Source organism: Ambystoma mexicanum, chromosome 7p (assembly GCF_040938575.1).
Source record: "Ambystoma mexicanum isolate Mex_15411 chromosome 7p, UKY_AmexF1_1, whole genome shotgun sequence".
NCBI classification, from domain to species: Eukaryota; Metazoa; Chordata; class Amphibia; order Caudata; family Ambystomatidae; genus Ambystoma; species Ambystoma mexicanum.
The window spans coordinates 816,581,620-816,605,440 of record NC_090939.1 but is presented as its reverse complement, the minus strand read 5'-3'; the positions used below and the strand labels follow the sequence as shown (position 1 = coordinate 816,605,440).

At 45.5% G+C, this 23,821-nt stretch overlaps 1 protein-coding gene across 14 annotated transcripts in view; it reads left to right on the top strand.

Moving 5' to 3' along the window:
• The window catches only part of ADGRG2 (adhesion G protein-coupled receptor G2), an 835,692-nt gene that overhangs the window by 628,542 nt on the left and 183,329 nt on the right, over nt 1-23,821 (top strand). For all 14 annotated transcript variants that reach the window (XM_069636971.1, XM_069636968.1, XM_069636965.1 and 11 more), the window contains one exon: nt 14,323-14,466. In XM_069636971.1, the coding sequence (XP_069493072.1) occupies nt 14,323-14,466 (144 nt within the window). The remainder of the gene's footprint in view (nt 1-14,322; nt 14,467-23,821) is intronic.

Genomic DNA, 23,821 nt, shown 5'->3' with positions numbered 1-23,821 from the left:
TAAGTGCTATTTATTTTTTTTTAAAAATAAGCACTAGCTGCGTTTTTTTTTCTAAGTTTTCCGGGCTGGAGGAGCCCGGAAAACTTAGAAATAAAACCGCAGCTTTAAAAACGTTGTATTTATGTTTGCGATCGCTTTTGAAGCGACCGCAAACATAAATACACCGTTATTGTGTTGGAAAACGCTGCGGTTTTTCTTTCCAAGTTTCTCAGGCTCCTCTGGCTCGGAGGAGCCTGAGAAACTTGGAAAGAAAAACCGCCACGTTTTCCAACACAACCGCGTGTGTTTCTGCCTGAATCTGCTTTCCCATTTGAGGTTCTCGTGCTCCCCACTGGGAGCCCGAGGGCCCCAAATGGGAAAGCAGATTCAGGCAGAAACAACGCGGCATTGCGGAAAACAACCGCGTTGTTTCTGCCTGAATCTGCTTTCCCATTTGGGGTTCTTGGGCTCCCCACGGGGAGCCCGAGAGCCCCAAATGGGAAAGCAGATTTAGGCAGACACAACGCAGCATTTAGCATTTCCCATTTGGGTCTCTCGGGCTCCCCACGGGGAGCCCGAGAGCCCCAAATGGGAAATCAGCTGTAGGTAGAAACACTACGCGGCATGTAAACATAACCGCGTTGTGTTTCTGCCTGCTGTGGCTTTCACTTTGGGTCTCCGGTGCTCCCCTGGGAGCACCGGAGACCCAAAGTGATAGCCACAGCAGGCAGAAACACACGCGGTTGTGTTGGAAAACGCTGCGGTTTTTCTTTCCAAGTTTCTCCGAGCCGGAGGAGCCTGAGAAACTTGGAAAGAAAAACCGCAGCGTTTTCCAACACAACTTTGTATTTATGTTTGCGGTCGCTTCAAAAGCGACCGCAAACAAAAATACAACGTTTTTAAAGCTGCGGTTTTATTTCTAAGTTTTCCGGGCTCCTCCAGCCCGGAAAACTTAGAAAAAAAACCGCAGCTTGTGCTTATTTAAAAAAATAAAATAAATAGCACTTACCGAGATTCAGCTGCAGCTTTCCTGCTCTGGTCTCCGGTTCCCGTCCTCCGCCTACAGCACTAATGAAGGGAAAGCCACCCAGCGGTAGCCTTTGTTTACTACAGCTGGCTGGCTTTTCCTTCATTAGTGCCGCAAAAGCAAAAGCCAGCACAGGAGGGCCTCCATTTCACAAAATGGATGCGCCCATGTGCTTGCTTTTGCGAATTTTGAGCTTGAATAGCTCAAAATTTTACATAGGAAGTTTTAAAACAGAGAATGCTAGTATTTTTTTTTATGTTGCCTATCTATTTTTTAAATAAAAATTTTTACTAGACCATCCCTTTAAATACATTTTCATTTTTCTCAAAGTGGAGATGTTGCCTGGTTATTCTCTTTTTGCACATTTTAGCTACGAATGACAAACGAGGCAGTATGAACTGAGTAGGAGTGTTCTGGTTTTGTTTGCAAGGAATTGGTGGTGTAAAGGATCTATTTTATTTCACAGGAAATCATGTTGTAAATTAGGATCTACATTAAAAGAGCAAATTTAAAACAACAAGGCTGAAAATGGCGAATTTGTTTTAATAGAAATTTAATCGGGACACCCCGTGCATTATCCCCAATCCCCCAGCCTTATTTCATTCCCTTACCCCACCCCATTGATTTATTGCGAAACGAAGTACACAAATAACGAAAAATTGGATCAAAAACATTCTGCATTTTCAGCCTTGTTATTTTGTTATTCGTTTATTCGAGGCAATACCGTAAATTACTGTCTCACATGGAAAATCACAGGGACTACCTCAGTAACATTAGAATGATGGACTTGGATTTGGTTATATGTCATGTTCTCTTTTATTACCTACAGTTTTTTGTCACAACAATGATGGAAGTGTTATTTTGCTAGTAGTTATTAGTAAATGATTGAGATTATAAGAAGGATAATATTTACCGATGAGATTTTAATACAATCAAAACTTTAGTATAGAAATGTTACATTCATTTTAGAACAACCATTTCCAATTTTAATTAAGTTTTTATATTACTTGGGGTGGCGGCGGCGTTGGAAGGACATTTTTGCCACAACTAAAATTGCATCTATTGTGGCGTGACGGTCTCCAGCATCAGGCAAAGTATGCTGTTCACACTGGGGGAACTGCACTCAGCCAATCCGGTGGCTGGAAACGCAGACAGGAAACAGTGGTTATCATTACTAGCTTGGTGGTATATGTTCATTTAATCCACCCAGATGCCACCAAACTGTATTACAGTTACCGTGTATTACCGCCGAATTACAAGTGGTGGTGGCAGTGTAAATCCCCATTTACAAGCTTATAGCTGGAGGTGAATCCTCCAACTTTCTCCCAAAGTTATAGTTGGGTGGTGCAACAATGCAGCGGTATACAGTAATACTGCCGCATTTTATCCGCACTACCAAACTTGTAATGAGCCACAGTCTACCGGCCATGTAGCCACCCGAGGCACTTCCCGGAGTGGTGACATCTTGTGTGTGTCAGCAGGGAGTTTCTCTCTGTTGCCGTTCCATGCTTCTGCCCCTCACCCACCCGCAAGACATTGCGCACCTTCACCCCCCTCTTCCTCCCTCCCTTCCCACTTGCCTGCCTGCTGCACCAGAGCTTTGTACTTCAGTTCCGGCGCTCTGTCCTGCCTGCGACTATCATAGATACAGAAAAGGTTCTATCTACCATGGCGGCGTCTATCTTGTTTTTTTTTCACGATTTTGCGCTCACGCAATCCGGGCAGAGCCCATGTCCCATTAAAAAAATAAATACAAATATTTGCACCCCGACTGGCCCTGCTTAGGGCGCGTACAAGGCCAGTGATGGCCCTGAGCCCTAGACGAGGCCCTCGCTTCACTCAGGCCTACCTAGGCTCGGGATGGCAGGGCATTACCAACCCTGTACACCCTGTGATTGCTATATTCAAATTATGGTAGGGCATTTAGGTTAGCAAGCCATACATGTCACAGCGCCACCTAGTAGCCATCCGTGCAAGTTCACCTGCCTCATATGATCTCAAATGGAACAAACATGTAAGCATTTAATTTATTTTGCATACCCATGGTGTTTTTCTTATTTTAACCTGTAGATGAATTTTGAGGGACAACTACCAAGTAGAACTGCGTCATATTTAGCGTGTTAAATTAAATGGTCCATTTTAGCCTCCGATTATGTGCAAGCAGGCATTTTGTATTGGGTTTTTAAACAGAGGAGATGCCAAATTTGAAATGCGAGACTCTGTCAAATAATGATCCCCCCACGCGCCCCCCTAATTACCTGTTGGTGGCACACCTCATTGTGTGCCGCCGACTCCTCCATCCCACTGCAACGCCGGTTCCCTTCACTTACGTGGATGGGAACCGGCACAGCAGGGTCCATTTTTTATTCTTCTCAGGAGTGGGGGACACCCGTGCTACCCCCGATGCCATTGTAGTGAACAAGGATGCTGGGGACTCCCCTGCAATGCCTTCTCCCCTTGTTCACTATAATGGCACCGATTGGGAGATTTGTTCGAAATTTTCAGCTGTTCGAAATTTTCGTTCACCCGAAATTCCAACAAATCTCCCATTCGGTTTTTTAAATTTGAAATTGTATATGGATACCAGAATTTACAGGCTCATGGTCAGCTGAACTAACATATAGTGATGCTAAATTAAGTATGCATTCTGGGATACAGCAGAGAATGAGGCTTGCTACACATTTGTGCAACACCTTTCTTTGTGACACTTTGACTTGACAGTTGTAGACATTTGCATGGTCCTAAACCACACCAAATGGAGTTTTAAGCAAATTATGTATTGATGTTTTTAAAATAAAATTAGTGATCAGTTGAATGTGAATAAAGATGGAACGACAACAGCAGTACGTATTACATGGAAATGGAGGATGCTACGGTTGGGTTTTTATGAAATTTGATTGACTGCCCTGCTATATCCTGCAGTATCAAACAAACTCGCAGTATTCTTGCAGAAGCAACATTCAAGTTTCTGATAACTTATGTAGGGCAGCAATTCCAGTCAGCCCCAATGTGTAGCTGTTAAATATGTAATGTATATTTTCTGCATGTATGTACAACATGAACATCCTACACTTCAGGAAGGACCTGAAGATTCTACCCTTCAAAGGACTTCTCTACACTCAACCCTGCTTCTCTCCCTCTGCAGCTCCACCTCTCCCTTGTTCCCCCCCATGGCCATCTCAGTTCTTCTGCTACTTCTACATCGATACTTGTAACCCCTATGTACATTCTGAACCGTAACCCCACATGGAGTGGTGACTAAGTGGACAGTTGTTTAATCCAGCGTTTCCGAATTTCCATTATAACAAAATGAAGAACATTTAAACCAAGAATGTACCCCCATTTTAAAAATAAATATACTGACATGCCAAATCAATGTGATTTTGTCCACAGGCCTGTGCTGAAAAATGTCTTTTCAGATAAATATGAGAACAGCACATTTTCAGCAACCCAATACATGTTGGTTTTCCTTAATATTGGGAACTATGCTTCAATGGATATATCCTTCTACAGATTGCTCATCTAGATGGATCTTCTGCAGTGCCAGCTGTTCTCTGAGTTTTGTAATGCAGTTCAGCAAACACATTCCTAGACTCCTGTGACACGACATTGGCACCCATACACATAGTGCGCTGTTTTCTCTGAAAGTCTTTGAAGAAAAACAAATGTTGGCTCTACTGTGCAACTACAATACACTCAACACCAACCCAAACAATGTCTGTGTGTCATGACTAGGGACGGACCATGACACAGAGCATTGTGGTTCATGCCAGGCTTAAGGCGCTGTAGCAACAAACCTTGTTTGATCCTGGCAGTCCATAAAGAGCTCACCCGGAAATATAAACTGGGGCATGGATACCAGGATTTTCTTTCCAGCCATACAACTACTGCAGGGATTGTAGCTGAAGCTGCTATGTTAAATACAGAACCATCAGCGTTGACTCTTCCGCTGGATAGAGAAGCGAAGAATACAGACAAGTTTGTGTCAGGAGCATGGTGCCGGAGACCATGACTGCCCATGTTCTACTGGCTAATGTTTGTCAGAGGCATTGTCCTATGGGAGAAATAAGAGATCGCCAATGACGAAAAGGAGGCGGCCTCTTAAGACCCCCAAGCCAGCATGGATACAGCAGACTGCATTGTTCGTTCGATGGGGACGTCTATGGTTATTCGCAGAGTCTCGTACATTTGGCTGTCAGGGTTTTTCTGAAGCTGCAGTCAAATCTTCTAGATATGATATTCAATGGTGAACCTATAGTTGGCCAACCAATTCCTTCAGAGATTTAAAGAATCTAAGATTACAGCAAAACTTTGTGTTTTGGGGTCCAGCAGCCCACACCATTGTTCTCTTTTCCCTTCGGTTGTAGGGAAACGGGTTTACTTTGCTACACTCCATTTGTCAGGAAGGCACAGTTGTCCCAGAACAAGTCAGCACAGAAGCATTTCTCACATCCAAGCAGGGGTGAATCATCAGGCCATATGGCCATAGTGCCAGTGCACACCTCAAAACCTCTTTAAGATCTCACCCATGTTACTGCTTTTGGAGGGCTAGTCTCCAAATACTTGGACAATCTCCGATGCTTGGGTGTTGTAGATAGTCAGGCAAGGTTACAGCCTGCCATTCCTATGCAAGCCTCTGGACAGGCCTCCTACACTTTTGTTCAGACACCGAGCCAAACCTTAGGGAGGAATGGCCCACTCTATTGACAAAAGGAGCTGTGGAGGAGGTCACGTGTTCAGAGAGAGGGATGGGATGGTATTCCTAATATTTCCTGGAGGGGTCTGTCTTTTGCTATTTGAATGACTGGCTCTTGCGCAGCCGTTCACTGGAGCAGGTATTGAGGCATCTCAAGGACACCTGCCTCCTTCTATATGGTTCGGGTTCTCCCTGAATTTTCAGAAGTACAACACAACAACATATGAAAGGCTCCAGTTCATCAGTGCAGTCCTGGACACATGGGAAATTAAGGCTTTCCTTCCCGAGGAGAGAGCTACCATCATTCAACAGATGGTCTCCCTGTTCCTCAATGCATGCATGCTATCAGCATCAGCCTCTCCTTCTCATGGCATCCTGAATTTCTTCACGCGCATGAGGCCAGGTTGAGGATTTGCTCCCTGACATGGTGAGCGGCCAGTGGTCTGAAGAGGAAGCCTCGGGTATCGTCCCCACTCCAGTTGCCCCCTCCCATTACCTATTGAGTTCACATCAAAGTATGTGACATATGAAGAACAGTTGAATCAGCAAAGAGCAGCATATGGGCTCTGCCCAGTACCTATTAGCATGACAGCACCTATTAATATATTGACACTTAAGAAAACCTAGACAGTAAGGTATTCATTAAAAAAGCCATACCTACATTCTAAACAATATGACTGTTATTGAATGAAATACCTGAAGAAGCAAAGAAGATAATGAAGGAAGATGAATGGTGACGTCATAAGAAATCGGACTGATGCACATATAGAAGATATAATGACTTGAGAATACTGACAAGAGACGAAATACCATGCATACGTGACATCTTGAGCATAAGGTGAAGAAGTTGATGTCAAGTTGAAGAAACATGTCACATATGTCGATCACGCACTTCTGATCTCCTGCCTCTTTGAAGCCGGTATGTCTGGCCAGGTTCTGGAATGGTTCACAACCTTCTTGACCGGCCGTTCACAATCAGTGTCGCTGCCTCTGTTTTGCTCTGCCCCGGTCCTTCTATCTTGCAGTGTCCCCCAGGGATCGGCACTTTCACCCATCCTATATAATATCTATATGATACCTACTGTTTCTAATTGAATCTCATGGGTTTCGTTTTTATTCTTACGTGGATGATACCCAGATATTGGTCCGTTTAGACCTGATTAAAGCAGAAACGGCAATGAGGCTTAAAGTATGCCTGGAAGAGCTGGGTATCTGGATGTCGTTGGATTGGCTTAAATTGAATGGTTCCAAAACCGAAGTTCTGGTTGTGGGTACAGCCACTCCACAATTGTTTTGGACGGCCGACTTCTGGCCATCCTCATTAGGTCCCCTCCCGATACCGGTTCAATCCATCAGGACGCTGGGAGTACGTTTCTCAGTGACCCTTCCCATGGATGAACAGGTGGGAGCAGTTTGTAAATCGGGCCATTTCAAACTTAGGATCCTTCGGAAGGTCCTTCCCTTCATTCGCTCCATTATCCGTCCTCCATTTGGTGCCCATATGACACCCTTACTGAGACAACTCCATTGGCTTCCGGTTGCCCAACGGATACTGTTCAAATCTATGTGCATGGTCCACCGAGCCTTCTATGGAAAGGGGGCAGAATATTTGCAGGTCAAATTTACTCCATATCAACCGATTTGCACCCTTCGTTCTCTCGCCACCCGCTGGCTGACGGTTCCTCGGTTCAGGTTAGCCCGTAGGGGTGGCCGTGCCTTTTCTGTTGCTGCTGCTGAAGCATGGAATTGCCTTCCCATCGCTTTGCAAGATATCTCTGACCATCTGGCCTTTCGGCATATAGATTGAAAACTCTGCTTTTTTAACGGTCCTACAATATCCTGCCTCACCTCTGTTTGCTCAGCGCCAAGATGCCTGTGGGTGTACGTGCGCTTTAAATAAATGTCGGTAACATAACATAACACATACATGAAGATATTTAGTTAGTTTAAACATATACAGATGCAAGTAACTGCAAGAGGCAAAAAAATTGTGAAGCTTGCTTATGCTTTATAGTTGATATATTGCAGCAAGCACCAACGTTTACAAATGTATACCTCAAGAAGCACTTTATGTATGAATGTAAGTCCACTACGCACATAAGCAGAACTGAACAAAGGTCACAAAAGGCCTCAGATGGAGTGTATCTCAGCAAGAAAATCGAGAATCAAGACAGAGCAAAACTCAGCTAAAGGATGACCATGCCAAGAAGCCAATGTCTTATCTGGCTGGAATAAGTCGACATTGGATACAATTAAGGAGAGAAGAGAACAGAGGATACTATTCAGAAAGGTCAAGATAAGCCACAGACGTCAGAAGACTGGTAGAATTAAATCAAGTTTACGAAAAGACACAGAGAAAAGGCGATTTCACGGTGTCCAGTCACATTCAAAGGCAGGCTGGAAGGGTGAAACTATCACACCTATGAATGGATCCCCGCCATGCCCATACTCCTTGTAGCATAAATGGTGGGAAGCTGGGGTGCAGACGAGCTTCTCTGCACCTGGATGTTCTTTCTATGTGCTGCTAGACGTAGGTTGAAAAGTATGAGTTGGGTTGATGCCAACCCAATCATAGTGGAATGTAATCTAAGGTCCTATAGTGAGTAGAGCCAGTGGGACGTTGTTGCCCAACCTGACACTGATTATCCAATCCCATCTCTCCCTATTACCATGAACAGATATAGTACCTACATTAAGTTACCTTCCTATAACCAATCACATTGCACGTTAGGTTTTTAAGATTGCCGCATAGAATGACGTTAGTACGTGCGTGGGTTGTACATCAGCAGTGAAGATTTGCTATAAATATTGTGTTTTTTCTAAAAGTAAAGAGCTGAAAGATTGAGCGATTGCTGATGTTTGTTGTACTCCCCGTTTTATGAACTTGTCATTAAACTGACTCCTTTTTCCAAAATATTGAGTTGTTAATTAGTTATTTGATGCATGAGTATGAATCTGCATCCCCATCTATCTCAAGGGTACTGCTACTCATCTTAAAGGGCTGTTTGGAGATCAAGCAGTCCAGGTCTCAATGTTCTGGCGACATGTCCGAGGTCCTCCAAATTTCAAGTGCAGTGGCCAACAAACTCTCATGGTTGCTGAGTCGGCGGCACCTTAGTGGCAGGGGAGCCTTTCTGGATACCTTTGCCAATGCCCAGGTTATCACGGACGCCCCTAATAAAGGCTGGAGTGCTTACTGTTGGAATTGGATGTAAGCAGGCTTTGTTCCCAAGTAGACTGTCAGTGGCACATCAGCTTTTTGGGGGTGTGACGCTGATGACGTTTGCACGGTCTCTTGGGGGGATGTTATGATCTTGACAGACAACCCAGTAGTCATGCATTACTTGATCAGGAGAGGGTGTTTGCAGTCACTGCCCCTATGCAATGAGGCAATGTGGCTCTGGTTCCGGCATTGGAGAACAACATCTGCTTCAGTGGTTCATTTGGCAGGCACAGATAATGGGTTGGAAGAGGCCCTAAGCAGGCAGAGTTCAGTGTCCAATGAATGGGATATTTACCCAGGGTTCCTTAACGAGATCTTTAACCTTTTGGGGTCCACTAATGTGGAACTATTTGCAAAGAGGGATAGCTCAAAGAAGAGACTCTTCTGCTCGAAGCAAGTTCCCCTGACTGTGCGCTAGAGGATGCCTTCTTAGTGGAGTGGAACTTCACTTCGCATTCTGCCTATTTCGGTCATCCTGCTTATACTCAGGAGGTTGAGGAAGTGTTGGATTGACCTAAATCTGACTGTCCCAGATTGGGCAAGGAGACGCTGTCTTCCTCGAAGTGCAGACCTGTTGGTGCAGTGCAGAAGTTTTGGTTCTTCACCTGAACCCGGGGTCTCCCAGTCTTCATGTGTGATCCTTGAGAAGCTGAGGTATGATGGATGGGATCTTCCAGATGTTTTGGAGGTGCTGCTGGCTGCGTGCAGGCCCTTGCTGCTGGCTGCGTGCCCTCTGTGGGCCCTCTGTGGGGTTTGTTTGTGTGCAGATGGAGGAAGTTAAGTGTACAGATATGGTGTCATGCGCCACCTCGCTGGTGATGGGGTTTTTGATATCTCTGGCCAAGCAAAGACTGCATGTGGCACAGTTAAAGGATACTGGACTTCTCTGCCCAAGAGGAACCCGGAGGAAGGTTTTCTTTTTGTGCCACTTTCTTAGGGGGCTTGTAAATATGGTTCCATTGGTCCAATTTGTGGTTACAGTTTCAGATTCAAACCTGGTCCTTTCGTTGTTGATGTTGTCTCCCTTCAAGCCTTTGCATTCCACTTTGATTCATCTCCTGACACTGAGCATCATGTTCTTGGGGACTAACAGATAGGTGTGTGGGAGAGACACTTACTCATGAAAGGCACCTTTCTTCATGTTTTCAAAGAGGATGTTATGCTCAGGGTGAGCCCTACTTTCTTGCCAAAGGTTGTATCAGATTTTTATGTTAATCAAAAAATGTAATTACCTGTATTTTTCTTGCGTCCTCACCCCTCAAAAAAGGAGATGGCATTCCATAGGTTGAACCTGAAATTGGTGATAAAATAATTGTGGTTAGCACGGTTTTCTTTTGTAGAGATGAGCAATCGTTGATGGCTATTTTCCAAGCACAGCTGGATCATGGGTTTACCAAGCAGATGATGATGCACTGGTTTGTGAGGTTCTGTTAAGACTTTGAGCACACTCTGCTAGAGGGGGAGCCACTTACTCTGCTCTGCAGAGAGGGGTACCTTTGCAAGACCATGGCCCTGTCACAACATAGGCTCGTCTCCATACATTTGCTAAACAGTCCAGTCTAGATTTGCAGAGGGCCAATGATGGCTGTTATGGCAGAGCAGTTTTACAAAATGTCTTGTATTCGAGCTTTGAGTCTGCTTGCTTATGCTATACTGCTTTGGTAAAATATCCAGATAAGGAATCTGTGGGCAGGTATCGAGGCATCTCAAGGGCACCTGCCTCCTTCTAAATGTTTCAGCTTCTCCCTGAACTTTCAGAAGTCCAACACAACCCCATCAAAAAGGCTCTAATTCATCAGAGCAGTCCTGGATCCATGGGAAGGGAAGGCTTTCCTGCCCAAGGAGAGAGCTACCTTCATTCAACAGATGGTCTCCCTGCACGTATGCTATTAGCATTAGCCTCTCCTTCTCCTGGCATCCTGCATTTTTCTCACGCAGGAGGCCAGGTTAAGTATTTGTTCCCTGACATGGTGAACAGACAGTTGTCGCAATTTTCTGGTGACATGTCCGAAGACCCCCATATTTCAACAGCAGTGGCCAACAATCTCTCATAGTTACTGAGTACCCTAGTGGCAAGGGAGCCATTCTGGATACCTTTGCCAATGCCCAGGTTGTCACAAATGCCCCCATTAAAGTGCTCACTCTGGGAACTGGAGGTAAGAAGGCTTTTTTCCCAAGTAGACTGTCAATGGAAACTCAACCTGTTGGAGGTGTGACGCTGATGGCTTTTGCATTGACTCTTGGAGGGAACAATGTCCTGATCTTGACAGACCACGCAGTGGCCATGCATTACCTAAGCAAGAGAGGGTGTGTGGAGTCACTGCCCCTGCACAGCGAAGCAATGTGGCTCTGGTTCGGGCATTGGAGAAAAACATCTGTGTTTCAGTGGTTCATTTGGCAGACACAGAGGACGGGTTGGCAGATGCCCTAAGCACCCAGAGTTCAGTCTGCAATGAATGGGATATTTATCCAGAGATCCTTACAGAGATCTTCAAACTTTTGGGGACCACTCATGTGGATCTGTTTGCAAAGAGGGCTAGCTCAATGTAGAGACTCATCTGCTCGTTAGATGTTCCCCAGACGGGGCGCTACTTGATGCCTTCTTAGGGGAGTGGACCTTCACTTCGCATTATGCCCATTTAGGTCATCCTGTATCAGGAGGTTGAGGAAGTTTTGGATTCACCTAAATCTGATTGCCTCAGATTGGGCGAGGAGAATGAGCTGTCTTCCTCAGAGTGCAGACTTGTTCAAGTAAGAAGGTTTGGTGCTTCACCTGAACCTGGTGAACCTGGTGTCTCAAGGTCTCCAGGTGTGGCCCTTGAGAACCTGTAGTATGATGGATGGGATCTTCCAGATGATGTTTTGGAGGTGCATTTATGTGTGCAGATGGAGGAAGATGAGTGTACCGAATATGGTGTCATGCCCCACCTCGTTGGTGATGGGGTTTTCGATATCTCTGGCTAAGCAAAGACTGCATGTGGCACAGTTAAAGGATACTTGACTTCTCTGTCCAAGAGGCACTCACAACAAGGTTCTTTCTTTTTGTGCCACTTTCTTAAGGGGCTTGTAAATATGGTTCCTCTCCTCCAATTTGTGGTTACAGCTCCGGATTTGAACCTGGTCCTTTCGTTATTGATGTTGGCTCCCTTCAAGCATTTGCATTACACTTTGGATTGTTTTCTTAGGGATTATCGATGGGTGTGTGGGTGAGATACATAATCTTTCCAATGTAAGGCACCTTTCCTTCTTTTTTTTAAGGAGAATGTTACACTCGGGGTTAGCCCTGCTTTCTTGGCAAAAGTTGTATCAGACTTTCATGTTAATCAAAAAATGTACCTACCTGTATTTGTCTTGCGTCCTTTGAAATGGGTGATACAATAGTGGTTAGGACTGTTTGCTTTTGTAGAGATCAGCAATAGTTGATGGCTATTTTTCAAGCATGGCTGGCTCATGGGGTTACCAAGCAGATCTTGTTGCACTGGATTGTGATTTGAGGTTCCGTTGAAAACCTCACAAGAGGGGGAGCTGCTTACTCTGCTCTACAGAGAGTGTTACCTTTGCTAGACCTTTGCCTCATCACAACATGGGTGTCTCTCCATACATTTGCTAAACACTACTGTCTAGATTTGCAGAGTTAAAATAATAAGAGGTGCCTGAATTATATCCCTGGTCCTTCAGGTATAGGTATAAACAAAATATCACAATGGACCAATGGACCAGTGGAAAGAGGATGACCATATGCTCTTACTCACTTTTTCGTTTCAAAAGACATTAATGTATTACAGAATTATAAAATTAGCATATTTAATTTAACAGTTTGATGCTCACATTCATTTACCCACTCTCACACTCATACTCATACTTTCCTATTGTCAATCTATCTTGGTTTCACAAAATGATAGCATACATATACCACCATATACAATGATTATTTAACACAATATTGTTCCCTTTCTTCAAAAACAGGTGAAAATATCTGTCATAATTCCCACAGATTTCTAGGTCTGCACGTGTTTCGGTTGTCAGAGCAGGGCCTTCCAAATCGTGCCCCTTAGTTTGTGCAACCTTCCTCAGGACAAAAAAGCAAAGTACCAATTATGTCTTCCTTCAGATAAACTGGGTGAGCCGCATCATCTACACATTTAGCTCATGGAGGAGGTACACTTTTTCTGGACGAATCTCAAACAGGCTTATCAAGTCAGCAACAATCCTTTATTTGGCTCTCACATTGGTCGATGACTCATATTTTTAAAGATCTCCTCTCCCATTCTATTCTACACGTAATCAGAACTTCTCTCTCATAATAGAGTGTATGTACTCACTTCTCACTAGCTCAGTTGAGGCTATTTCATACAAGGGGGGGTCCACTGATAAATGACGCCGTCCGCCCTCTTATTTAGATGATCTTTCCTTTAGTTCAGTATACTCCGGGCGATTTCACGGTACGTAATAGCTTTACACACCCATTGTGCCTCAAATGCTGTTCTCTGCATCTTCACTGCCTCATGGGTGTATACACTGGTCCATTGTGATATTTTGTTTAGATTTGCAGAGTGCCAAGGATGGCAATTTTGGCAGAGCAGTTGTACAGCTTTCAGTCTGCTTCCTTGTGTTATACTGCTTTGTTAGAATATCCAGATGAGGAATCTGTGAGATGATGCAATTCATTGAAGGAAAAATTTCTTAAAAGTAACATTCTTTCTATGCATTCTCCTCCCGCAGATTCCCCATCGCCCACCCATCCATCCCTGCTTCTAAAAGCTCTTGTGGGGATTTAGAAGAGGAGTAAAACCAACAAGAAATATTGTTGGTGTTGCTGATTTATAGCTCCTCACCAACAAAAAAATAAATAAGGGGATACAAAGAATGATATTGAAGCTTTTTTTCATTCCCATGAGAAAACTATCAGCTTGGCAGCTGAGCTAATAGGAAAAGGTAGGCCACTGAGGCAGAGGGGCATAGTGTGTCCTAAATGCAAGGGAGTCAGTCATGTCTGGAGTCTAGGAGTACAGGAGTTGAGAATGCTGGCGATGGAGAACATCTATCCAGATGAGAAATCTGTGGGAGGTGAACCCATAGAAAGAACATTACTGGTAAACTATTTTTCCATTTGGACTGACTAGGGTCCAACAAACTTTACCTTGAGAAGTGTACTCGTGTCCCTCACAATATATTTGCAAAGTGGTAATTGTGAAGCTTACAAATATAAGCTCAAATAATAAATACACATGCTATATTTTGCATTTTCAAACTAAAGACTGCCTATACAAGGGGGCATGGATTCTTAAGAGATCCTAAAAAATCCATTCAATACATGATTATTATGTTTAGATGCTTCTAGAATCTAGGAGGCTATGCATATATGTATAATTTTCTGTCTGTGTGCTCCATTTTCAGGTCGATTTGGTACCACAGGCACCAGTCAACAGTGTTGGATCTATAACTCTTCCATCCTCGTTGCTGGATAACTTGGCAGTTGGAAACAAGGACCTGGCTTCAAGAATACAATTCAATTTCTTTGAAAAGGCCTCTCTATTCCAGGTATGTAATTTATGTGCAATGCATGGTTCTTTATGAAAGTGGTAGCTTGTGACTCACAGCTTGTTTAGTTGTTTGGTTCAGGTGGGTCATAAAAAAAGGTGTGAGTGAACCCCGCCAAATTGATCTCGAGGAATAGGAGGATAAACCAGTCGAAAATCGTGTGGAAGCCATCACGAGAGATTTGATGTGTGCAAAATGCAATGACCAGCCAATCTTTATCCCTGATCATCCTGCAGAGGTTCGGCTGACCAGCTGTTTCTGTGCGAAGGTTTGGTGGCTTATAAAAAGCACACCTCACTTCCTGGTTCTCTGAGTGCTCTGTTTGACTGTTAGAGGGTGGAACAGGGCTGAATTACACTTGGGGAGAACAGAAGAGGTTGTGTTGTAGCATCTTCAATTTTTGTGCATTATATTCACTGTATGCAACATTTTATTTTGTTGTGCTCGTTTTGTGACGATCCTTACAGAGGATTACATCTCTTAGAGAAACCCTTAGTAAATCCCTTCCCGATTGCTACTTTTTTGACTCCATTTCACCCCCCTTTCTTCCTTCCACCCCAAAAAGAAAAAAGAAACCCTTTGTGAAATACCCATGGAAGTCCTTTTGTGATCATTTTTTTGAATCCGTTACTAACATTCCACCTTCCACACCAAACAAGGGAAAAAGAAAAGAATAAACCCCTTGTGAAACCTGTAGCGATCGCTGTTTTTTATCCCTTTAATGTTCACCACCACAACAATGTAGAAAGAGAAATCTGCTGTGAAGCTCTTTTTAATATTAGACGCCCCTTGTGAAACCTTTCCCTTCTTGCTCCGTAATGCCACAATTGTGATGGAACAAGTGAGCAAGACGGGGTTCCCAGACTTTCACAGCACATTATTGCCCCCTTTACAGATCATCTCCCCAAATACCACAGTCTATATGCTTGCTGTCACCGCCCTGTAAATGCCCTTTGTTCCCCTGTTGGTCTAGATTCTGTCACCCCATGTAGTTTGAGGAGAACCCAATCATTGCTTGTGTAGACTGCTCTATGTATAGGGAGAAAGCAAACATTTCTCATATTAGATGGCTGTTGGTTGGCTCTCACCTAGTAGACCCAATACTAATGCTATGTCATCGTGATATGACAGTCGCACAGCACGCACATCAGCAGTCAATCATTATGCTTCTTTATTTCAAAACCATAAACCCTATTAAACAACCCACCTAGAGTGTTCAGTGCGTGACTTGAAAACGGACTAGTCTTCATCATTGGAGCTAGAGTGTTGGATTTGGGTAGGTTTCTTGCCATGGTATTACTTGGTGCATTGCTGGTTAATTGTAATTGTTAATTGCTCAATATGGGACACTGCAAGCCTTCCTTCTCAGTCGGGTACAATAAGTACCAGCAATACTGAAGACTCACTCAGATTTTACACAGCTAGGGGCAGCTTTGGGATCCTATGGAAAGTCGCACAAGAGGTCTTGGCGAGACAGGCCATTTGCTGAGCCAGTACTGAGGTGGCTCATCATCCCTACTAGACATTCATCTAGTAGCTATCTTCTATATCTATGCATTGATCATCTGAGCTGCGGAAAGTCAGCTGTATGTTCTATTAAACCCATCGACATTGACAATTCCCGATTGAGTGAGCAGAGTGCCTGTCTCTGGCCCTTCACTACAGTCAGTAGTGTTCACAGAAAATGGGCCAGGTGGTGTAGGTGATGAGCAATGTACTCCCAATTAATGAAGATGGCAAACTTCTTAACATCTTTTGGTAGTGGTGTATTGAGCCACAGGGATTGTTGCATTTTCTTCTTTGCTCTGTTCTTCATGCAATTGCATTACCATCTACTGCATCAGTGCTTCTTTGCACATCTCAACTAGATCTCATTCTGCTGGGTTCTCAGAGTTCCCATAAGGCTGACAAAGCAGCCACTTCGATACTGAAACACGGGTTAATACATCAAGCTAGGAGGTATTCAGTGCCATCTTTCTTTGAGGATTTGTGTGGATAGACACGTAAGGTTGAAACCACATCCCTTGCTAGCTGGGCTGTATTCACCTTTCCAGTCAAATAATGGTCTCCCATCAGTACTCCACAGAGAGATGCACTTTAACTAACATTTCTGTTGGGCTTTCAAAAGACGGTTGCTCATAGTGTACATCAGACAGCAGCTGGCCATAGTCTTGGTATAAATGAGGCTTTGTCTAAGGATCAGCGCTGTGCAACCCCTAGTTCTATTAAGGTCACGTTAGGGGAAAACGCAGCATGGTGGGGCTTTGTGGAATGCCAGCGGCAGCAACCTTTTTGCTAGCAGGATAACACAAGATGGTTGCACTGCCCATAGGGCATAATAGAGATTGTGTGTGTGTGTGTGTGTGTGTCCAAATGTATGTATAAGGACTGCTCGGGGGGGGGGGGCGGAGGGGGTATGGGTGAGGGGCGTCTCTTCAGGTTCCTCCTTTAGAGGTGTTTTGAGGATATGCATAGATCTGTGTGCATGGATGAGAGCACGTATCTCACCAGCGCAGCTGTATTCACCTTGCCAGCCAAATAATGGTATCTTCCCAGTACCTCAGAGAGTGATGTACTTACTTAACTAACATTCTTGGTGGCCTTTCAAGAGGATGAAGTACACAACTGACATCAGACAGCAGCTGGACACAGTCTTGGCATAATTAATGCCCCATCTGAGGCTCATCTGTGTGCAACCCTTAGTTCTTTTAGATCACACAAGGGGGAAACCCAGAATAGTGGATCTTTGTGGAATGCCGGATGCAGCAACTTTTTTGGTATTAGGATAACAAGAGATGGCTGTAATGCCGGTTAGCACATCACTGAGATCGTAATTTTCAGTGAATGGAATCCAAAACGTGGGTGTATGTAACTCTGCGGGCTAAGTAAGGGCCAAGTGTATGTATGCATGAAGAGGTCTCTACTGGAATGGGGGAGAGTGTGGCGATATCGCTGGACCCGTAGACTCATGAGATCTCACACGCGTAAGCGGAAGGAAGCTCCCATGAGCGCGAGAAGCTGGAGCAGAGGGCACCGAGCAGGTGCAGCTCCCGGTGCTCCTCTTTATAAGAGACATTTCTTCATGTTATAGACCCCATCCTATATGCTGTATCCAGTATTGTTGAGGGCCTGTTGCCCCGGAGTTCATGTTCAAGTGTGTGAACTGCATTAATAAAGCTGCTGACGGAGCCTCAATAAAGAAGTTCAACCAGCAACCATGAAGTCTACCTTGCATCATTTTACAACAGAGAGGCACTCGCTTTATGGTCCTCCTATTGGAGAAACCAAACATTTACAATCGTGACAGGACACCTCTATGGTGGTAACAATTTTAGTTGTGCACCAAAGACCAATAAATACGGAGTACCTGCCAGGAAAAATAGCCTCCTTAAATAGATATATTAAAATACTTGAAAATCAGAGCATAAACATAGCACTGCATAACATTTGCATACAACATATGCAGTCAGTTCTGCTTTGCAGTACCAAAGTCTCTTGCATGTCCCAGCCACGCCCTTAAGGCACCTCACAGGAGTTTAGCCACCCGCCCAGGGTCATCACGTCCTACTCTTGAAATCGCTTCCTGGCTCTAGGTAATCTTCTTTTGCTGCAAGTGCCAGCCCAGATAAAAGTGGACGTTTTTCTTGCTGAATAGGACGTCAATTCTAGTTTCTTTCTTTTATTAAATCGACTAAGATCGATTTAAAAAAACACGGGCAACAGCTTTTGTTCCCTGATGAATCTTCTTTCTGTCCCTGCTGGACTCACAGAGATCTTCTCAGAAGACATGGTGACTGGGGTTGGAGTAGCTTCCTAACTCTGGTTTACCCATAATGACGTGTCACCCTAGTTTACACTGGGATTATTTCTGTGATTTTGCTTTACTATAGGGTTAAAGCCGAGGCACCAGGCACAGGGGGAACTGTTTACTGCTTAATAGCTCTGCAATAAATGCAATATTGTCTTGCAGGGGCCGGAAGAAACAGCTGCTACCTTCTCTTCACTCTGCTTGATGGAGGCAGCAAGTGTTGGCTTCACATACAATAAAAACTGCCTCTCTCACTCTCAATTGCTGTTGTTTGGCAGAGGGTGTCCAGACCAGAGCCACTGTTCCTTCTGGGGGACATATACACCCTTGGCTGAGATGAAGCTAGCAAGGCTATGCTTCATGTTATTTTTTAATCTCAACTTTATTTATGAATTTACGATGTTCGGTTACAAGTCATGAAGACTCAAAAGAGCCACGGAAACATCTCAAGTACGGAACATGCTGGGGAAACAAACATACAAGGGTTTAGAGGGGTGGGAGACAGAGAAGTGGAATGGACTGGTCCAGTCATCAGTTTCAGAGAGTAAGTCATGCAAACGCGTGTCTGTCTAGCAGGCATTCACCTGTTGATCTGGTTGCATGAGGGAACAATGGCTCCCTAGAACTCAGGGAGGGCGGCTCGGACGAGGACATGTGGCTCAGGGAGTCTGATTTGGGAAGAGCATCTACTCTGTCCCTACAGTAGGTCACCCGTGGGAGCCAAGTCCTGGAGAATTTGGGAAGGTAATTGCTAATGGTGGCAGGGATTTCTTTCATTGCCCAGGTTTCCCAACTCTTAAGCCACCACACATTGAGAACGAGACCATCAGTTAGATTTACAATATTGGGCAATGGTCAGGCGGGCTGCAGTTAAGAGCTGAGTGATAAGCAACCCAATGTCCCCGCTTAGGCCGTATCCCCTTCCTGGTCTGTATCCCCTATCAGTGCTAGCAGGTTTAGTTGGAGCACTCGTCCGATAATACCCTTCACCCTGGACAAAATCTCCTTCCAATAGAATTGAGGATGCAGCCAAGACCACCACATATGTTCGAGGGTGCCGGTCTGCCCACAGCCCCTCCAACACAGGGCAGAGAACCCCAAATAAATGTTATGGAAGCTGTGATGGGAGAGAAACCCTTAGAGGATAATCTTATACAAGATTTCTTTAATAAGGGAACACCTCAAGCTTTTTTGGGCCCTTGCCCCCAAATATGAATCCAGGACTCTGGAGCGATGGCCAGTGGGAGGCCTCTCTCCCAGGCTGAAATGTACGGTAGCTTTTCTTCCGGATCTGTCTAATAGTAGATAAATACTGGTGTACGATCCAGTGTCACAGTTTGCCGTACCAAAGCCTTTCTGTGTCAGGCAAGGGGAATTTCACCTTAAACTCTTTGTAGAGAAGTGGGCAATCCCGATTAAATGAATCCCGAAGGAGGTCTGTACCGCTGTTGAACCAGAGGCTGAAGGCAGAGGGATGTAGTCCTAGAGAGAAGTCTGGGTTTCCCAAAGCAGGGGAGAATGGGCCCAAGCCCAGTTTCATCCCCCAAAATCTGTGCCAGATCCCAATAGGATAGGGTTGCAAGAGTTGTACTTAATAGGAGCCCAACCATCACTTGGTTGTGCTTGCACATAAATGGAAGGGAGCTCAAAGAGAAGCGCTTTCAAGACTGTTCAACGCGAGGCCATCAGAAATGAGTATGTGCCCTACGCCATTTCTACAGGTAAGCCAGTTGGGCAACTAGGAGGTAACGCAATAAATTGGGGACGCACAGGCCACCCAGGGCTATAGGGCAGAATAAGATCTTTTGGGACACTTTCCACCCCAAATGTGTCCAAGAGAGAGGTTTTACTTATCTGGATAGGGAGGCTGGAAAAGAGAGAACAATCTGTGAATGATGTATATCTTAATCGAGTGTAGATGGCCCAGCAAGGATGCTTCCAAGGGAAGACACCAGTCAATATCTGCAGCAATGGCTTGAGGAGAGGGGGAATATTTAGCTTGCGAAGGCTCTGGCTCTTGGGATGATAACCACACATAGGTACCTCTGGAGATTTGTGTGACCCATTCAGGGGGAATGCAGCCTCCAAGCGGTCGATCGCATTGGGTTCTTCAGAAACGTTGAGTCCAAAGGACTTGCTGAAGTTTATGGTGTAACCCGAGGCCCGGCCAAAGGTCATAAATTCCTGGATTCGGGTTGGTAGGGATTTCTCGGTATCACTGAGGAACAGGAGGTTATTGTCCGCATATATTGCTATTTTCTGAGAGGAGGGGACTCCTATGACGGCTTGTATGTGTGTGTTTGCCCTGACATTGCGGGCGCAGGGTTCCATCACCAGTGCAAACAATAGGGAAGAAAGGGGGCACCGCTTGCTGGTTCCCCTCTTTAAGTAAATTAGTGAGGTCTTGTGGCCATTTATCTTGATTCTGGTGAACAGAGTGGTCACCGTTACGGGAATACAGGCTCTGAAGTTGGGTCCAAACCCATAGGCCAGCAGGGTATTTTCCAGGAAGCCCCAGTCTAGCTGGTCCAATGCCTTGTTTGCATACAGCGCAACTAGTGAGAATATTTGTTTAGTAGATTTCCCCAGCTCGATCACATCTAGTGCCCTGCGGATGTTGTTGTGTGGACCTGTCGATGACTAATTCTGATTGGTTGGGGTGTATGAGGGAAGAGGACCCGCACAATCCTGGTGGCTAGGATTTTCCCCAAAACATTGGTCTGATGTTCAGCAGGGCTATGGATCAGTAGGAATCTCAGCTGGAATCCAGCTTTCCTGGTTTATGGAGCAAGAGTGTCAGTTATTCCGCCATTGTTTGGGAGACAGTCTTGGAGGACAAGAAAGGTTTTAAAAGGTGGGTTAGATGGTGGAAAGCAGAGATTTTAAGTTTTTGTAGAAACTGGATGTGAAGCAGTCAGCGCCTGGGGATTTGTTGTGGGTGGAGGAGGAAATGGCCTCCTCAACTTCCTCTTTAGAGATTGGCAGTTCAAGGGAGTCTTTGTCCACGTCAGAGAGTGAGGGAGGAGTGACACTTTCTATATAGGCATTCTGCGCTCGTTCATCTTGCAAAGAATCACCCGTAAATTGGGAGAAAAAGTGGTGGGGGACCTCACCATTCCCTTCCTTGCCATTCCGTAATGTGTGAGGCATCCATGAGCCTTGTGATTCTATTTTTGGTCCTGGGGCCTTTAAGCTTGAGGGATATGAGCCTATTGGCTTTATTGCCTTGGCTATACTGCTTATTCGTCGTGGCTTAGATTGCATGAACAGCACAGTCCACTAAATGAGCTTCCAGTTTTGCCCATGCAATCCGTAAGTTTCACAAGACCTTCAGGAAATTAGTAGATTTGTGGTTTCTTTCCAGGTCCCCTGACCTCATATTCTAGGTGGATTTTAATGGTCACCCTGGCTCTGACAAAGGCCAAGGAGCGAGCAGTGAGCTTACCACTAAGGATCGCATTAAATACATCCCATATAGTGTTACAGGGTAGGCGGCGGTGATGTTGATGGCAAAGTATTTTTCCATCAGAGCACTCACCTCTGTGCAGACAGATGGGTCTCGGAGGAGTGCATCGTTAAGATGTCAGGGGGTTTTGGAGTGGGTGAGAGTCTATATACCAGAAGGCCTGCCGTCACAGGGGAGTGGTCCGTCGGGCTTCTAATCTCGATCCCTGCCCCTGCAAGGCAAGGGATCAGAGCTGGGGACATGAGAAGTAGATCAAGGTGGGAGTGGGCCCTATAGACATGGGAGAAGGAAAAATATTGTTGTTCGAGGTGGTTCATCTTTCAGGAGTCCACAACGTTCAGATTGCAGAATAAATGGAGGAAAGCACAGGTATTGCGGAAGTCTGCCCAAGAGTGTGGCACATTTTTTTCCCTCGGGGGCATTCAGTGAACCATTGAAATCACCCCTGATAATTAGGTGGCCCTCTCCAAACTCTAAATTTGACTGAGTGTCTTGAAGGAATTCTTTATTTGAGGCATATGTGGGTGCAAGGGTGACTTGGTGCCCCCCAAAGCTGTCCTTAATGAAAGGTAAAGGCCCTCACTACCCCTTCGTGTTGCCTGTTTGGGGAGCACCTTGGATATAAGAACAGCAACTTCTTTTTTGTGAGCTATAGTATGCAAAAACCTGAAGCGGAAAGTAGCAGTATCATAAGCGAGGTTCATCTTTCAGTAGGAGTTGCGTCTCTTGGATGAAGGCTATGCCACAGGCTAAGCAGCGTAGTAGTTGAAGGATCTCTTTTCTCTTACTGGTCGAATTGAGTACTTGGACATTAAGGGTAATCAATGGTGCGGAGGGAGAAAACCCCGGGCATTAGGATGAGGTGATGTGAACATGGAGATGCATGCCTCTTAGGATGACTGGGATGGTACCTCATAGCGTTGACCTAATGGGAGAGGGGTGGGGGCCAAAGAGGATGGAATGCATAAAACAAGCAGGGATAACAGGCAACAGTGGCATTAGCCACTGAGTCCAAGTAGCCGTTGGGGAGATTTCACAGTAGAGGGTTACAACAGCCATTTTGGGAGTGAGGGTGTGGGGGGGTAAGGGGGATTTGTTGAGGCATGCTCATCATACAGGTAGAAACGACAGCATGGAGCAATTGGAGTGAGCTTGTTTCAGTATTAAGGCATAAGGGGTATTTCAACGCCCAATCCGGGACCCAAACATCAGTCAAGTGCCGGCAATCTGTCCAGAAGCAAAAGTCAAGGTGGCCGGGGAATCCCGGGGATCAGGGCTCACCTCAACCTTTTGTAGAGGTCGATTCTTCTTTGGTGACCTGGAGCCCTCCCCAGGCCCACACAGGTTGCCCCTCGCATGGTGCCCCAGCCAGAGTATGGTAGTGGATGTTGGATGGGGGGGCAGAGATTGGATTCCCGGTCCCTGGGTCTCCACCCTTATCCTCAGATCTGAGGGTTATTGCTATTTGGGTGCCTGGCCCCTTGCCCCTCCATTCCATCACAGGGAACACAGTTCACAGGGGCTGCTACCTGTTACCTGCTGCCTCCTCGCAGCGTAGAGTCCAGCCGCCATTGTCCCAATTCTGCAGATGGCCCTCGTTGCAGGCAGAGTCATGCAGCCTCTGTCCTTGCCGTCCCCCGGCTCCCCACTTGGCTATATCTGCTACGTCCACCCCTCAGGAGACCCGTGGGTCATGCTCTGCCCATGGGTTCGCCGCAGCAGGCCAAGATTTCAGGTCCCCCCACCCCAAGGCAACGCCGCTGTCTGGTGGGGGTCAAGATGCCTGGATAAGGATTCTATGCTGCCTCTCTGAGCATGCCTCTCAGAGCCTCAGAGTTGTGGCCGTCATGTTAGCTGCTTGGCCACGCCCCCTTCATCATGTTACATTTTTCTTTCCTGAAGTCATGTAATAGTGGCCTACATGCTAACTCAAGCCTGAGGGGCCAGGAAGCTGGCGTCCCTGTTGAGCTAACATAGTGGACCCCTTGTGAACAAGGATGCTGATCAAGTGACCAAATGCTGGATGAATTTATGCAGAGACCTCACTGCATTGATGTGGTTTGGTGCAGAGCATGTTGTTG